Source organism: Danio aesculapii, chromosome 22 (genome assembly GCF_903798145.1).
Source record: "Danio aesculapii chromosome 22, fDanAes4.1, whole genome shotgun sequence".
Taxonomy (NCBI): Eukaryota; Metazoa; Chordata; class Actinopteri; order Cypriniformes; family Danionidae; genus Danio; species Danio aesculapii.
This window is the reverse complement of record NC_079456.1, coordinates 31,302,197-31,321,176: the sequence shown is the minus strand read 5'-3', so window position 1 is coordinate 31,321,176 and position 18,980 is coordinate 31,302,197. Positions and strand designations below refer to the sequence as shown.

Sequence of the window (18,980 nt, the reverse complement as noted above, 5' to 3'; positions counted from 1 at the left end):
TCAGGGTTTAATGTGAGAAGTGCATAAAGTACATATAGTGCTTGTCGGAGTCTATTTGTAGCATAGCACTGTATTTACAACAAACTGTATGACATAAACTCAAGAGTTAAGGTTTTTACTGCTTATTTAAGATATAACTAACTAGTTTTAGTTTTATTTACAATTATTTCTTTTTATTTCAGTAATAGTAGTAAACGATATAATTTTGTGTCAAAAATTCTCTAAATAAAATAAATTATATATTATTATAAATTATATAATACATATTATAATTGTTTTTTGTGTATTATATTCTTCATAATTAAAAATGTTTTTTTTTATTTAGTAAAATTATGCTAACATAAATGTTTCATAATTATAGAAATATATAATATGGTTTTAGCTGAATAAATTTAAGATGAGACATTACAGCGGAAAAACGAACTTTTTGTCATGCTCCTATCTCATTTTAAGCCTTTTTTAAAACTTTTTTTCTTCAACCTTTTTGTAAATAAAACATTCAAAATGGACTCATAGTTTATCAATTTATGTCTCTGGTTTTTCATTTCAATCTGTTATAGTTGCTATGATATATATAATAACAATAACAATAACAATAATAATAATAATAATAATAATAATAATAATAATACCAAATGACAAATTGCTGTAGCATTCAACAATAATACACCCTAGTTTACTATAGTAAAAGCTAAAGTAAACTACAGTATATATTACAGCTTATCAGTTCACTATAGTTAACAATACAGTACACTGTAAAAAATTAATAGTTGACTTTAAAAAAAGTGAGTAAACCTGCTGTTTTTAAAACAGTTAGTTGGCTTTATTTAAAATAAGTGAGTAAACCTGTTATTTTTAAATAATTAGCTGAGTTTACTTAAAGTAAGTAAGTGAACCGGTTATTTTTAAAACCATTAGTTGATCTTACTTAAAATAAGTGAGTAAACCTGTTATTTTTAAAACGATTAGTTGGCTTTACTTAAAATAAGTGAGTAAACCTGTTATATTTAATGTGATTACTTGGCTTTACTCAAAATAAGTGAGTAAACCTGTTATTTTTAAACGATTAGTTGACTTTACTTAAAATAAGTGAGTAAACCTGTTATTTTTAAAACAATTAGTTGACTTATCTCAAAATAAGTGTGTAAACCTGTTATTTTTAAAACAATTAGTTGACTTCACCTAAAATAAGTAAGTAAACCTGTTTTTTTAAAACGATAAGTTGGCTTTACTCAACATAAGTGAGTGAACCTGTTTTTTTTTTTAACCATAAGTTGGATTTACTTAACATAAGTGAGTAAACCTGTTATTTTTAAATTCAGTAGTTGGCTTTACTTAAAATAGGTAAGTAAACCTGTTATTTTTAAAACGATTAGTTGACTTTACTTAAAATAAGTGAGTAAACCTGTTCTTTTTAAAGCAATTAGTTGACTTTACTTAAAATAAGTTAGTAAACCTGTTATTTTTAAAACGATTAGTTGGCTCTACTTAAAATAAGTGAGTAAACCTGTTATTTTTAAAACGATTAGTTGATCTTACTTAAAATAAGTGTGTAAACCTGTTATTTTTAAAACGATTAGTTGGCTCTACTTAAAATAAGTGAGTAAGCCTGTTATTTTTAAAACGATTAGTTGATCTTACTTAAAATAAGTGTGTAAACCTGTTATTTTTAAAACGATTTGTTGACTTTACGTAAAATAAGTGAGTAAACCTGTTATTTTTAAAACGATTAGTTGATCTTACTTAAAATACGTAAGTAAACCTGTTATTTTTAAAACGATTAGTTGATCTTACTTAAAATAAGTGAGTAAACCTGTTATTTTTAAAACGATTAGTTGACTTTACTTAAAATAAGTTAGTAAACCTGTTATTTTTAAAACCATTAGTTGACTTTACTTAAAATAAGTGAGTAAACCTGTTCTTTTTAAAGCAATTAGTTGACTTTACTTAAAATAAGTTAGTAAACCTGTTATTTTTAAAACGATTAGTTGGCTCTACTTAAAATAAGTGAGTAAATCTGTTATTTTTAAAACGATTAGTTGGCTCTACTTAAAATAAGTGAGTAAAACTGTTATTTTTACAACAGTTACTGGGCTTTACTCAAAATAAGTTAGTAAACCTGTTATTTTTAAAACGATTATTTGACTTAACATTAAATAAGTGAGTAAACCTGTTATTTTCAAAGCCAATAGTTCACTTTACTTAAAATAAGTGAGTAAACCTGTTATTGTTAAACCCATTATTTGACTTTACTTAAAACGAATGAGTAAACCTGCTAATTTGAAAATGATTAATTGGCTTTACTTAAAATAAGTGAGTAAGCCTGTTATTTTTAAAACAATTAGTTGACTTTACTAATGTGAGTAACCCCATTGCCTTAAAATCTTTAAGTAAATAAACCATGCACATATTTATAAAAATTACATTAAATCAACTTAAATGTCATAAGTTACAACGGGTTTACTCACTTTTTTAAGTGAAGCCAACTAATCGTTTTAAAAGCAACAGATTTACTCAATAGTAAAATTTACAATAGTAACACTATAGTATTTACAATAAATGACCTTGTATTGCATTCAGTACCTGGTGTGTGGAGCGCATGAGGATGTAATTGGTCACTTTGCCGAACGGAAGACCCAGGTTGATGACATCATTCTCTGTGCAGCTTCCCTCCGGCAGGTTACAGATGTGCACCACACGACCCGGACATGCTTTCCGCTGAATAAACTGACAGAGGACAGACAGAAATACATTACACACTACACTACCTGGCAAAAGTATTTAGCAGGATATTGCTCCTTTTCATACTTCAGCCTCTACATCAAAGTTCCTAAAAGCAAAGAAGGTCAAGGTGCTCCAGGATTGGCCAGAGCAGTCACCAGATATGAACATTATTGAGCATCTGGGGTAAGATCGACGAGGCATTGAAGATGAATCCAAAGTATCTTGATGAACTCTGGGAGTCCTGCAAGAATGCTTTCTTTGTCATTCCAGATGACTTTATTAATAAGTGATTTGAGTCATTGCAGAGATGTATGGATGCAGTCGTTCCAAACTCATGGGAGTCATACACAATATTAATTCTTTTACTACTGCACCATGACTTTATATTCTATACTGTACATTATTTCTGTTAAGTGACAATATTTTTGTCAAAGCAAAGTCAAACCTTACTGTCATATTTGACATTATCATATTTTATTTTGGTAAAATAAGCGTAATCTAGAGGCCTTTGCCTTTCATATAAGTCACTTCTGATACCAAATGATCAACTAGAAGTCAAGCTATTATTTGTTGTTCCTAAATCTTGGATAGGCGACAAGACTTTTGTCAGGTAGTGTAGATTACACTCTTTACTTTTACATATTGTTTACATCTGATGGACAGTGAGGAGAATATGGAAGAATACGGTGAAAGATGATAAGACAGCTCTGCTAACTGACGCCCCCTACTGCTGGAGGAAAACAACACTATATCTGCATCTACACCTAGACACACTTCAGGCTGATTTTAAGATTTTACAGTATTTTGTATTCCTAGTATAGCAATACATTGGAAAACAAATTAAACATTGGATTTACTGATTTTTTTTTAAGGTAAATGGTTGCAAACAATTTATGTGGGCTGAATTTGAACAAATGAATTAAATTGAGTAATGTTCAACTTAATTTGTTTGTTTAAATTCATTTGTTTGCAACCATTTACCTCAAAAAAAAAAAAAATCAGTAAATCCAATGAATCATTTTTGTTCAGTATACTAGTAAATTTTGACCTCACATTATTTGAAAATGTACAAATGCAGATTGTTTCCTGTAAGGTTTGGGTTTAGGAGTATGGTTGTGCAGAATATTCAGTCTATATACCATAAAAAAATCATTATGTCTATGGGTAGTCCCCATAAAGATAGCTGTACAAGTGTGTGAGTATGTGTGGTTTCTGTGAATAGAAACATATTATAAATAATCAATTTTATACAATGGCAAATTACCAAATTTAAATTTAATATTTAGCGAATCAGTATTATATTATTTTTATGATTTAAAAAGCCCCACAGAGTCTCTAATTAATATATTTAAATGCTTCTTCATTTTAAATATGATAAAAAAATACATAGACAATTTAATATAGTTCTGTGTTGTGTTATTATAACATGAAAAAGTGTGGTTTATCAGTTTTTGAAAAATATAAACTTATGAATAAATACAAATATACAGTATATAAATATATTTTGATAAAATTGTCTTTTTTTGACAGATTGCTTTGTAATATATTTATTTATTAATATATATATATATATATATATATATATATATATATATATATATATATATATAAATATAAAGAAAATAAAAATAAGTAAAAATACAAAACAATTTTTTTATGTACTTAAAACAATCCAAATTATATAATTATTACTCCATAATTATATGATTTAATATGACCTAATGAAATTTTCTAATGCACAGCAAAATGTACTCAGTTTAGTTAGTATTTGGTCCCTGTCTAAATTGAGTAAATGTTATTCAATTTAATGAAACAATGAAAGGGTTAATTAGGTGATGATTGAGGACTGATGATGAACACCAGCCATTTAGAAACAAAAAACTACAACTGACTTCAGTCACAGCCTTAGTTAAATCAGCTGAAATATAATACATTGAATCTCTCAAAATCTCAGCAGAGGATCAGCTCGATCAATAAGCAACTCCACAAACAGCAGCTATTACTGTCCTGTTTGCCTTATTATAAAGAGGGACCAAATACTCTCTGAACTAAGTAAATTTTACTCATGAGGATTAGTAATTATTTTATATTCTGTTATTATGCCATGATGAATTGTGTGCAAATAATAATAATAATAATAATAATAATAATAATAATAATAATAATAATAATAATAATAATAATAATAATAATAATAATAATAATAATAATAACAATAATAATAATAATAATAATAATAATAATAATAATAATAATAATTAATATAATAATCTGTAGTAGTGTTCAAAGGTTTGGAGTAAGTTTTGGATGCTTTTGAAGTCTTCTTCTTTTGAGGTTTTGTGAAATATAATTACAATATTTCGATCCCATTATCCTTTATAAATCATTCCATTATAAATATAAATCATATTGTCACTTTAGATCAAATGAATGCATCATAAAATAGTTGAAAAAAAAGAATTTAAAGAAAGAAAGAAAGACAGAAAATACTCCCAAAAAAACTGTAGTATATATTACACCTACAGAATATTTACTTATAATATATGTGTATATAAGGTGGTGCAGTGGGTAGCGCTGTCGCCTCACAGCAAGAAAGTGGCTGGTTCGTCATGTGATGTCATTCCTGCTTCCTTATTTAAGGAGGCGATGCACTCAATTGGTCCAAGTGTGCTTTCAATTGTTAATAGTAGTTTGTCTACTGGTATTGTTCCTAGTAGTTTTAAACATGCTGTTATTCAGCCCCTACTAAAGAAGGTGAATCTTGATGCCTCAGACATGAAGAATTTTCGCCCTATTTCTAAATCGCCTTTTATCTCAAAGATTTTAGAGAAGATTGTGTTTGTACAGCTGAATGAGTTCCTGTCTAATAATATTTTTGACAAGTTTCAGTCTGGTTTTAGAGCTGGTCATGGCACAGAGTCCGGTCTATTGAGGGTTTCAAACGATATTTTGTTGGAGGTTGATTCAGGTAGCGCTGTTGTTCTTCTACTGTTGGATCTCACTGCTGCTTTTGTTACGGTGGATCATGACATTCTCACTGATCGGCTTAGAGAACACGCTGGTATCCAGGGTCTGGCCTTGCATTGGTTCTTCTCATATCTGAAGGATAGAACTATCTCAGTCAGTTTGGGCAACTCTTCTTCATCTGTCATTCAATTAATGTGTGGGGTACCGCAGGGCTCGATACAGGCTCCTGTTTTATTTAAACTTTACTTACTTCCATTAGGAAAAATTTTTGAAAAGCATGGCATAAATTACCATCTATATGCTGATGACTCTCAAATCTACTTCCCTATAAAATCTAGAGATCAATCCTCCCTTCAGGCTTTGTTTAATTGTTTGGCTGATGTGAAGTGTTGGTTAGCAAATAATTTTCTCCAACTAAATGAAGACAAGTGTGAATTCAGTGTTTTTGGCCAAAAAGGTTCAGATTCTAATGGCAATCTGTCATTGCTTCCTGGAAAAATACATTCCTCTGTAAAAAGTCTTGGTGTCATCTTTGACTCTGAGCTAAAATTTGATCTGCAAATTAATGTGGTTGTCAAAAATAGTTTTTTGTATTTTAGATATATTGGCAAGCTGAAGTCTGTCCTCTTTTTCAGTGATTTGGAGAAGGTTGTTTATGCTTTCATCTCTTCTCGTCTGGACTATTGCAACGCATTGTATCTGGGAGTGAGTCAGGCCTCTCTCGCGCGACTGCAGCTGGTCCAGATTGCAGCTGCCAGGCTCTTAACAGGCACAAAAAAACGAGAACACATTACACCTGTACTGGTTTCTCTACACTGGCTGCCAATCCAGTTTAGAATTCAGTACAAAGTTCTGTTGTAGGTTTTTAAATCCCTCCATGGCCTGGCCATTAAGTATATTTCTGAGCTAATATTATACACCAACCTGTGAGATCTCTTCGCTCTAAGGATTGTCTCTATCTGCAAGTTCCCTGATCATGCTTAAAATGTTGAGGTGATAGAGCTTTCTCAGTAGGAGCTCCAAAACTCTGGAAAGATCTTCCACTCTCCTTAAGAACAGCTCCAACTTTTAAATCTTTTCATAGGTCACTGAAAACACACTTATTTTCTTTAGCTTTTAATCATGTATGTACAGCACTTTGGTACCTATTGTGGTTTGTTGAAAGTGCTATAGAAATAAATTGAGTTGAGTTGAGTTGAGTTGGTTCGAGCCCCGGATGGCTCAGTTGGCATTTCTGTGTGCATGTTCTCCCCGTGTCCACGTGGGTTTCCTCCGGGTGCTCTGGTTTCCCCAACAGTCCAAAGACATGCACTGTAGGTGAATTGGGTAAGCCAAATTGGCCCTTGTGTATGTGTGTGTGTCCTGGTCCTCCAGGTTGGGGGTTGAGTGTTGGGCAAACAACCCACCTCATAAAAACTAGATGTTACAAAACACCAATATGGTGCATCTAAATATCAACTTCGATATAAATGACCCTGGGAGTAAGTATGCCTGTATGTATATAGCACAATCTAAACACACGGTCAGATGAAGCTGTGCTCAGTTTTACAGGAGTAACATAAGCTCCAGTGAACAGGCTGTTTTTTTACATGCAGGAGGTAGGATTTGATTGACAGCAGCAAATGTGATGTCATTCCGCATCAGCAGAGGGTCAGAGAGGCGGGTCACTGTTTACACTGCAATTTACACGCGAGCGCCAATCCTCCACCTTACTCATTCAAACATCATACACTGTAAGGAGAAATACAGCAATCCTGATTTTTCATGACCAACTCCAATTGTAGATTTATTTACAAGCAAAGTGGCTGACTTGGAAACCCAATTTCTAATAAAATAAAATAAAAAAGTAGCTAGAAACAAGTATGATTTAAAATATAAATAAGGTGTACACTGTAAACTAAATCAACACAAGTAATCAAAATATATATAAATATATGATAATATATGTAAATATATGACATATTTTTAAAATTATATTGCATAATTCCAAAAAATGATGTAAAAGCATGAATGATTTGACTTAAGGATTGTGAAATTATGCTACATGAAAAAAGTAGAATAGCTGGATAAAAAGGTAGAGTCACTTCTCTTCCAGTAGATAGCGCTTATTCACCTTTTTTCTGCATGTGACGATGGGTTCCATATGCTACAAATAATCCATACACATAAAATATAGGGGCTTTGAGACCTAAAACATTCTGTAAGTTATACGCCACACATATGCACACAGAAAAAAAAACATTAACAACTGAGTAAACACCTTCACATTTCTTCACTCGTCACATTTCAGTTGTGGTCTGTGCTATTTACAGTAAAAGATATTCCCAAATATTAATGTAGCCTATAGGGAATTGCGCGCAACATACATGGACTTTTTAAATTTGTTTTTAATGACCTACCCCAACCCGTCTTGCATATAAAGTGAAATTTCTTTAACCACGCATCACTAATTAGTAGTAACAATAGTAACTCAGAGACAGAAATAAGATAAAAATAATAATATTGTACACTATATAACACTAAAAATAGCTAACACATGTTACTATGTGCTATTAGATATGCACATGTTATTTTCATTCATACACATGATCTTTCTCTTGAGCACTCCTTCTCTGTCACAACAACTGGCAAAAAAAAAAGAGTTGAATACTAGTTTTAATTGTCTATAACTTGGCGAATGACTACCATGTCCGGTGGTTCTTCGCCGCCACGTTGTGCATTTAAAATTCTTTACCGCACAACAATTCATAGATTATCCTTTACACATATCATGCCAACATGTTTTTCCAGCCACTATTTGCAGTGCGTTTCAGTATTTTCATTTGTTGTGAGAGTTTGTGTGCACATTTGTGCGTCCTTAGCCTCTGTTACATTTATACCCTTGTAGTATAAAGTTTATCTGTGGTTTATTTCTGGCCTGTGAGTCAGTGCATCCCTACTACACAGTAAAAAAAATTCAATTGATCATTATTCCATGGTCCATTGAAATTCTTAATTCTGATTGGTTGATTGGATAGCTTCAGTCAGTTTTTAATCACAGTTCGAAATAAACGCGCTTTTCTCAAACATTAATAGCAATGATGCGCTGGTCGATTTTTTTCCAACCAGCAGATACAAAATATTCGACCCGCCCTATTCTGCCCTGAATCACTGTGTCTATTTTTACAACCCACCCCGCCCCGCACCCACGAACATTAAATAGACATATAGGCAGTGTAATGCAAAAAAAAACTTTAATTTAAACCTGGAAGTGCTTGGAAACCTGTAAACTGGCAACAACAAGGAAGTGCCTGTTCTGTGGCTCTAGTGTTTGTATATTTGTATATGAGTTGCACTTCACGCAGCCTATTCTGCTGTTATCTCCTGCTGTAAATATTTCTGAAAACCGGTTCCAAACATTAGATTTAGCAGCCTGAACTTTTTTCTTTTAATAAAGTAAATTCCTGACCTCAATTTCTCCAGCACATCGTCTTCCATCTTCACTTTTATTTTTCCGTTATTGTGGCTGGCAACAGAAGCTACTTGACGCTTTGACGTGTTACGTGATGCAAAAGGTTTGGGAACGTCACGGAAGTTACTTACTGTACTAAGCCTTTTGTACAGTAACCTTATTAAAGAACTTAAAAAAAAAATTTTAAAGTATGAAAATAAATATTCCCAAATATTAATATAGGGAAAATATACATGGACTTTTTTTTATTTTGTTTTTAATGACCCACCCCAACCTGCCCCACAAATACTCAGAGACAGAAATAGGAATAAAAATATTTGCAAAAAGGTAGCTAACACATGTTACTATGAGTTATTAGATACTGTATGTTATTTACATGCATACACATGATCTCTCTCTTGAGCACTCAGTCGCTGTCACAACAACTGACAAAAATTACTCAAATACTAATTTTAATTGTCTATAACTTGGCAAATGACTACCTGGCAAATATCTGGTGGTTCTTAGCCATAATTTTTTTTACCGCACAACAATCCATTGATTATCTTTAAATTATGTCAACATGTTTTTACAGCCTGATCTCACGAGGAAACGTAACTATTTTACGTTTTGTCAGTATAGTGGCTAATTCGTACAAATTTGTATGAGTTCAGTCATACGAAAATGTACAATTTTAAAAATGAGGCATGACACCCAACCCCACCCCTAAACCCAAGCCTCATCGGGGGATGAGCCAGTCGTACTAAATTGTACGAATGAGATCATACAAAGTCATACGAATCAGCCACTAAATCAAAAAGTTACAAATTGCCTCATTAACTAACTTATTAAACTAAGTTAATCAAGTTTCTAACGTAATTTTTCTAAGTTACACAAGCTGGTTTAAGTCAGTTCAATGTAATTCAAGTTAAAATTACTTATCAGGTCATGATTCAACTTTAAAATACAAGGCAGCCATGTAATTTTCTTTTTTACAGTGTAAAATCAGATCTCAAAGCAGAACCAAACAGCCCCAGCTTTAAATCAATGTTCATTTAGACATGGCTGGTTCTGGGGCTGATTTACATCTGGCTGCAGACCGACAGTTCGAGCTGAGCTTCTGATAATTCAATAAACAGCTTCATGCCGGGGTTTCCCTTTGCCCAAATGTGCCAGAAAGATCATGTGAGGTTTGCCTCTATAAACACGTTCCAAAATAGACCCCCGAATAGGCTGTTTATGCATGTGCTATATGTGGTATAAGTAACTCTGAATGGCTTCTGTGTGAGCGAGGCTGGTTAAATGTAACACTTGTGTTTTATTTATTGTGGGGAGACAAACACTAACTATGTATAGCTCTGGTGCTGCTGTAAAAGAGTTGAGAGGTTTTGGCTCCTGATGAACGGCTGGAATGGTCTGTCAATCAAAATAAGTTTGATTTCATAATTGGTCTACCAAATTGGTCTACCAAAAAACCTTTTTTCATTTCTGTGACATAGAACTGAAACTGAGTAAAACTATTGGGAATCGAAAATATTGGGAATCGATTAGATCAGAGGTGCCCAAACTTTTTCTTTTGAAGGGCAAAAAACCAAACTTGATTGAGGATGGTGAGCCGAAGGTAAATACACTAAACTGTATCACGTTAAAGTTGCTATGGGTCATTTTCCTATTTATATATATATATATATAAATGAAAACTCTGCTTTATATTAACTAATACATTATCATTTTTGAAATTTTATAATAAGCTTATTATATTAAAAACAAAAACAATCCCATTTATATCAGAATGGAGTTCATTGAAGGACTTGTTTTTGATTTGATTTGCTCACCTATGTCTTCTGTCCGTTGAGTAACAGTATTTACATTTTATGAAATCAGATTCATTTATATTCAGATATATTTAATTAAAACATTTAATTTCAGTTAGCTTTTTTTGTAGCTGAGCAATAAAACAAACAAACACAAAGAAGGTTATGTGAAATTAGAAATTACAATCTCTGTTAAAAGATCACTCTCTTCTCTGATGATATGGTGGGCCAAATCAAAGATTACCATGGGTCAAGTTTGGCCTGCAGGCCCTCTTATGGACATCTCTGGATTAGATTGTTGTGATTTGCTTTTGGCAGACGTCATGTGATTGACAAGTTGTCCCGCCCTTATTGACACTTAAGCTACGGTCACACCGGGCTTTGTGTGTGCGAAATTCTGTCGTGTGGCGCTGCGAAAAGGGGCGGGATTAAACAAGCTTATTAGACATTTAAAAAAGCAAGTTATTGCTCCATGTTTTACATTTTTGCCCAGAGAGGTCATGTTTTGATCCTCGATTGGTCTCACGCAGTCAAGTGATGCGATTTCGCAGGTCAGAGTTCACCAAGCTTGAACTTTACAACGCAGCAACATGCGAAACTTGACGCATGACCCCGCGTTTCCGGTCTGACACATTCACATGCGTATGAATGGAAGTCTATGGGAAGAAAAATCAAGTGTGACCGCACCTTAAAGCTGTGGTCACACTTGACTTTTCTTCCCATAGACTTCCATTCATACGCACGCGAATGTGTCAGACCGGAAACGCAGGGTCATGCATCAAGTTTCGCATGTTGCTGCGGTGCAAAGTTCAAGCTTGGTGAACTCTGACCTGCAAAATCACATCACTTGACTGCGTGAGACCAATCGAGGATCAAAACATGACCTACCTGGACAGAAATTTAAAATATTGAGCAATCGTTGGCTTTTTTTAATGTCTAATCATCTTGTTTAATCCCGCCCCTTTTCGCAGCGCCGTACAACAGAATTTCGCACACAAAGCCCAGTGTGACCGTAGCTTCATTCAAGTTTAGATGTGGTTGAAAGGGGAGGGGGATTATGAGGGCACATGTATTTAAAGGGACAGTTCACGCAAAACATTAACTTTGCTCATTATTTACTGCCCCTCAAGTGGTTATTTTATGAATTTCTGTTGAACACAAAACAAGAAGAATGTTGGAGAAAACAGTCATTGGCATCCATAGTAGAAATAAAAATACTATTAAAGTCAATGGCTGTTTTTTCAACATTCTTCAGAATATCTTTCTTTGTGTTCAACAGAAATTAATAAAGAATCATTTAAATGTGAGTAAATGGTGGGAACAAACCATTTATGACATCCATAGTACAAACAAAAATACTATTAAAGTCAATGGCTGTTGTTTTTTCAACATTCTTCAGAATATCTTTCTTTTTGTTCAGAAACAAACAGTTAAGTATGTCCAACTGTGCATTGACAAACTATTTATAATCAATACTTCAAAATAATAATAATAATAATAAGAGTGGTCTATTTTGATTAAATACTGACTTTAAGTATAAAATGTGGTTTAATAGTAGAGATGGGCAGAATTTCAAGGTGAGAGTCTTCAAACAGAACGATATGCAAAATAATGACTCAGCTCATTTTTTCATTGGTTGAACAAACAGATAGCTCCACCCTCAAACTCACACCACTGGTTGAGTCAGTGTTGCTATGGTGGGGATTCTCAAACAAACAGAGCAATATTTTGAAAACTTCAGAGTGTAAACAGTGGCCACATTATAAAACAGATAATTATGGTAGAAGATTCTGATTGGTTGAGGCGCAATTGAAGGAGCACTGAACAATAAGTGAATGTCTACCTGAATTATTTAAGTTAAGAGTGTTTTAGGCCCTAACATTGATCTTTAGCTGTTATAAATTCACTGTAAACCATGAATTCTAAAGGCTAATTGCTTTAATTTGATGGGAAACAACAAGTTGTGTGCATATTATAAACAAACTGTAAACCATGGCTCTTCCTAACGCTTACTTTTATTTTGATGGGAAAATAACTTACTAAAAGATAAGCTGTCTGTATACTATGTTGCAATGCGATTTTAGTTTCATTGGTAAACTATTCATTTATTCATCCATTCATTTTCCTTCGGCTTAGTATCTTATTTATCAGGGGTTGCCACAGCGGAATGAATCGCCAACTATTCCGGCAAATTTTGTACACAGCGGATACCCTTCCAGCCGCAACCTAGTACTGGGAAACACCCATACACACTGCATTCACACACACTCATACACTCATCCAATTTACCTATAGGGGAGAGCGGGGCACAAAGTAACACTTTTTGGCTTTGGCCAAATAATGAACATAGTAATGGGGTTAGACAAACCAGCAACACACAAGCCTCTCCCACAACTGAGCACTGAAAGTATGACCGCCGGATCTATGGTTTCTGTGCAGTATTTCCAAAAGTGCCAGGAATAAAAATTTTACTATTTACCCCACCTGTGGTAAACAGTAAAACAGTAAGAGGGTTAGTTGTAACACATGCTTATAAAGGCAGATTTCACACAATTAATTTAAATTCATTTATTTTAAATAGTATATTTCCTCAGTACTTAACAAAATTTTTATATTCTACATAGCACAGATGTTTATTTATTTATCTATTAGATAAACACAATTGGATTTATTTGCATTATTATCCATTATTATACAATGCATTTATTTACAGTATTAGCAATAAAAAAATAATTTCTATTAAAAAACCATTTCTATTAAAATATATCTTTTTTTTATTTAAAAAGGTCTCAACATTACACTCAAAATTCAACAAATATTTTGTTTGTTTAATTGGTGTCCAACGGTGTGTGGCTTATTTGTAACACCCTGTTACAATTAACCCAGCTGTATGGTGTTTTCCTCACAGCTAGCTAGCAGTCACTGTGTGTTTTTTTACATCTTTCAAAATGGTTCCATCTTTTAGCCTAGAAGACGGTAATCACAACAATATATGATTTTACTAACATACTTTCACAGATTTTTTTTAAATAAAAAATATAGAGTATAATAAAAAAAAATTATGCTGCAAAAATGGTTTCTCCTGTGTTTCTTTTCCAATTTTGCCAAACTTTTTTAATAATTGGCAGGAAGATGTCTGCTGACACTGTTGTGAAAAACTTGAAAGCATGCCATGGTTAACCCTGAGCAAATTTCTTAAAACTCAGTGTTACATTTTACCCCACGTTACTTTGTGCCCTGCGCTCCCCTAGCGCATGTCTTTGGACTGTGGAGGAACCGAAGCACCCGGAGGAAACGCACACCAACACGGGAAGAACATGAAAACTCCACACAGAAATGCCAACTGGCCCAGCCGACTCTTGAATCAGTTGACCTTCTTGCTACAAGGCGACAGTGCTGAGCCACTGAGCCACCCTCAAAGATTTTTCACTTTGTTAAAATGGCGGTATTTCTAGTATAGTCTAATCTCAAATGGATAATACTAAATACAAGTGTAAAGAGAGTTTAAACTGTTTTGAGCTTGTCCACGTTTCAACCACTTCCAGAGGTAGGTGAAACTTGAGCATATCTGAATGCATCTTAATACCAGGTGGAAACAGGAGCCTGGTGATGACTGGCACCGAATTATGCTACAAATGCATTCACATCTGTTTGCTTATCCAAAGAGGGCTTAAGCAGGCTCTGAAACACATTCGTCTGAAATCTATAGCACGCACTTTGTGAATTTCATGTCAGGAAGCCTTCATCCCCCAAAGATCGGGTTACATTTCTGAGGGCTGAAACTGAATTCACTGAACGCCTACAAAGACAGACACCAATCATAACTACATGGCCAGACTAAAAATGCAGCAGCAAGAATTTCTTTATATACTCATTTTTTTTTTTAAATGGAGAAAACAAAAGTCACAAAAGCATTGCCAGTGTACAGCTGCTGTGTAACAGGTGGGTTTTATAGGGGCTGACATTAGCCTCGCCTACGGACTAAATCATAAATAACTTGGCCAAATAGACCGCTATAAAGGATCCTTGTGCAAGTCTCTGAATCCAGACGCTGGCGACCGAACGAAATACCGTCCCACAGAGGACACGCTTTCAATTATAGGTGGTAGACTCAACGCAAGGTCAAAGCATCTAATCCACAACAATGCTTCATGGTGTGCATATGTGAAGACCCGTCAGTCACACTCAGGACATGAAAACAGCCGTCTGCTGACGTTACTGCGCTTTATGCTAACAAAGAACAGGCATGAGAGGTTAAGTGAAAAATAGACTGTCCGAAGACAAACTGATGACAAGAATAATGCGGAAGAAATGTATTACGTTGTTATTTTGAGTTAAATTAAAGTAAATGAATTCAAAAATTGTAAAAGTACTTAACAGAAAACTAAAAGTATGCATTTATTCGCAAATATTTAAAACTTAGTTTGTAAATTTGGCCAGAAATCGTTTTTAGGAACAAAAAATACTGTAAAACTAACTCAGCCATATTACCCTGCAGTCATATCCGGTCACTCACTGAAGCCTAGCAGGGCTGAGCCTGGTCAGTACATGGATGGGAAACCACTTGGGCAAACTAGGTTGCTGTTGGAAGTGGTGTTAGTGAGGGGGCACTCATCCTGTGGTCTGTGTGAGTCCTAATGCCCTACTATAGTGAAGGGGACACTATATTGTCAGTGGGCGCCGTCTTTCGGATGAGATGTTAAACCGAGGTCCTGACTTTCTGTGGTCATTAAAAATCTCATTGCACTTCTCATAAAGAGTAAAGGTTTAACCCCGGTGACTTGGCTAAATAATTTCCACCATTGGCCCTCAATAATCATGGCCTCTCAATCATCCCCCATCCACCGAATTGGCTCTATCACTGTCGCTCCATTCCACCCATAGCTGGTGTGTGGTGAGCGCACTGGCAGCGTTGCATCACTGGCTACCACCACATCATCAAAGTGGATGCTGCACACTGGTGTTGGAGTGGAGAGAACCCCCCTCCCCATCCCCACCATGATTGTGAAGCGTTTTGGGTGTATGGCCATAAACAATAAAATGTGCTATATAAATACACATGACATTACTGAAGAAAATAGTTTTTGGTAAGTTATTTAGGTCAAGAAATTTGAATGGTGGAACATATAATTACACCAAATAACAAAGTACAAAATTACATATGATCAATAGATGTTGATTTGTTCTGAAAAACGAATTAAAACGTTGTTATGATGTCATCTTTTTTATTGGTTTGGTTTCTATGTGAGTGTCATTATAATTCTTTATCATTTTGAGCAAAAATAAAAAGAGGCTTCTTCTGTATATTTTTCTAATTTTGTTGTTTTGAAACATTTGACCAAGTTTGCTCATCATTTTTAAGTTAACCTTGTCACAATCGCCAGCGATCTGCCAGGAGTGGATCGCTGGTGATTGTGACAAGGTTAACTTATATAGTATAAACATGAGTAGTATGAATGGAACTTAGAGGTACATTATTTAGGCATGGGCAATAAGGGCGATCGCCCAGAGTGACATCTTGCTAGGGGTGGCATGAAGACTGTCATCCGCGACACCCCACTACCACCCCCCCAATCACTTGAGTGATAGCAGCACAGTTGGAGCACCAGTTACGCTTGCGCTGTTTCTTATTTTATCTTAGTCATTATCACATGACCTTCTCGTGCGTTGCGTTGCTTCACTCCCATTCAAAAATTCTCTTGTATCGGTGTATCATGGGCCAGTGTAGCGTCCATTGGATGCACACTTCAGAATCTCACTGGAAGTAGTAGGTCATCCGGGTACTTCTCACATACTGATTTTTGAATTCTATGTATACTATGAATATATTTAATTTTTATAATAATTTTAATTTAATTAAAAATTTCATTTAATATAATAATTTTTGCACTGAAAGGCGCTTTTTTAAATTGGTTTACTAACTCTGGCCAGCATTTTGCGCGCTGCTTATAAAACAAATATGAACATAATATATAAACAAATATAAATATGCATATAATAAATAATACTAATGATAATAATAACATTATACAAAAGCAAGTTGTTGTGAATAAACTGAAAAAAGCCCCCGAGGTGAAGGAGGCATGGAGGCAGTGGTTTTTATATTTATGTAGAAAATACTGATTTTTGTAATATTTTAATCCTTTACTTCTTTTTCATTTGTAAAGATATTTGTGCACAGCTGTGCATTCTGCATGTTTTAAGCAATGTTTAAGTAAGGCGCACAACTAACGTGCTCTGCCATTTATATTAAAGTTTAAAATGTAGCCACACCATATCAGTGTTTCGTGACATCTAGCTTTTATGAGGTGGGCTGTTATCCTGGACGCCCAAGACATACACACAAACACTATGGACAATTTAGCTTACCCAATTCACCTACAGCACATTTTAACTGACCCAACCGGGGCTCCTTGCTGTGAGGCAGCAGCGCTACCCACTGTGCCACCGTGTTAAATATTACAATTATAAAAATGTCAACAGCAACATTTGCACACAATACGCAGCTGATTCAGTCGTTGCCTAGTCTTGTCAACAAAAAAGGAAGCGTGGTGTGCCACACATCCGGTGTGATTGGCCCCTAAAGCGGCTGCTAAGGGAATCAATGTGAATGTCTGCTAAATGAGTAAATGTAAACTCCTCATGTGTTCACGACGTCTCCTCAATCCTCAGCAGGCCCGATTTGGCCCAAGGTTTCTGGCATGCGAAAGTGTGCTAGCGCAACTGGCCGTGGCACGCACTAGCATGCTTGCTTTAAGCCCAAACGTGGAAGCTCAGCTATTGACTTTTGTATGTCCTTCTACAAAAAATTCCTTTAAACATTGAGGAAAAAGAAACTCATAAAGAACTGGAACCACTTGAGGATAAATACATTTCTATTTGGGGGGGAACTGTGCCTTGAAACTGTGCTTTGTACTATGTGTAGTCCACTTTTTCCCAATCACTCAGCACTAGCAAGACTGGCAAAAAAGTTAAATCTGGAGGCTGATCGCACAGCTAAATAAAGTCACTGGACAACAAAACAAGTGTTGAGTTTCACACAAGATCCGTCAGGCCTGCTGGAGTCCAACATGATTAAAGCTTTACAACAAAATAGCAACTGAATCAGCCAATCAGTTCATTTACCTAAAACACACACAGTTATGCCCTGAAGTTAGCAAAGCTGAATATTCACAACTCTAGACACGGAAACAATCCTCACTCTTAATATGATTGAACCACACAATACAGTTGACCTCCAACTGTTCTCAAAGGGCTCTATAGCTGTGAAGATGGCTTTAATAATAACCGTTAGACTGCGATAATAAGCACTAAGTAATCTGTCAGTCAGGGAAATAGTGTGAGCTAAATATAGGCCACTCTGTATCTCAACACTCTTGGCTGCTTTACAAACCCCGTGAGCTAAAAGAGCAGCGCTATGAGATAAGCCCACAGACATTCGAAGAGCTCAGCCAAATAGAGCTGCGGCACATTTCTAATATCGTAAAACTGATCAAAGGTTTTATTCAGTTTCTTGAAAGTGGCTATTATGGTTTTTTATATGCATTACATAGTTTTCGTTTGCAGTTCTACCTTTGCTCCTGATTGGTGAATAGGAAATCCCGCCCCTGAGAGAGGAAAGGACTTCATGGCATTGCCAGGCAAATAGGAAGTACTTCCAGTTGAAACATCTGTAAAAAAGTAGAAAATTGCACTATGATCATGATGATATTGCAACATAGGCTCATTCTGTAAACGTAGCCCTATATACACTTCTGGAGATCGCAAATTATGTAGCCAGAGGTACGTAAGCCTGCATTCCGTCTTTAAAATGAGCACTATGGGGCGGTTTGATGCCATTCATTTTCTCCTTTACCAGCATACTGCTCACCTCCGTATCGACAGCTTTTCCGCTGTTACCAGTTTGTCCGGTAGCTCAACATGTGCGTCGGCGGACTTGAGAGACAGAGTGGACCGCGACAACGAAGTTCAAGTCAAGTGAAGAACGGTTCCAGAAAGCAGGTAAGACCAAAACAAAAGCCAAAACATAAAACAAACAAGTAAAT

General features: G+C 34.9%; 1 protein-coding gene across 1 annotated transcript in view; it reads right to left on the bottom strand.

The window, feature by feature from the left end:
- The window catches only part of rbm20 (RNA binding motif protein 20), a 152,908-nt gene that overhangs the window by 23,487 nt on the left and 110,441 nt on the right, over nucleotides 1-18,980 (bottom strand). The window contains exons 5-6 of the mRNA XM_056447751.1: nucleotides 18,508-18,605; nucleotides 2,584-2,727 (exon numbers count right to left, since the gene is read on the bottom strand). Of these exons, the coding sequence (XP_056303726.1) occupies nucleotides 2,584-2,727; nucleotides 18,508-18,605 (242 nt within the window). The remainder of the gene's footprint in view (nucleotides 1-2,583; nucleotides 2,728-18,507; nucleotides 18,606-18,980) is intronic.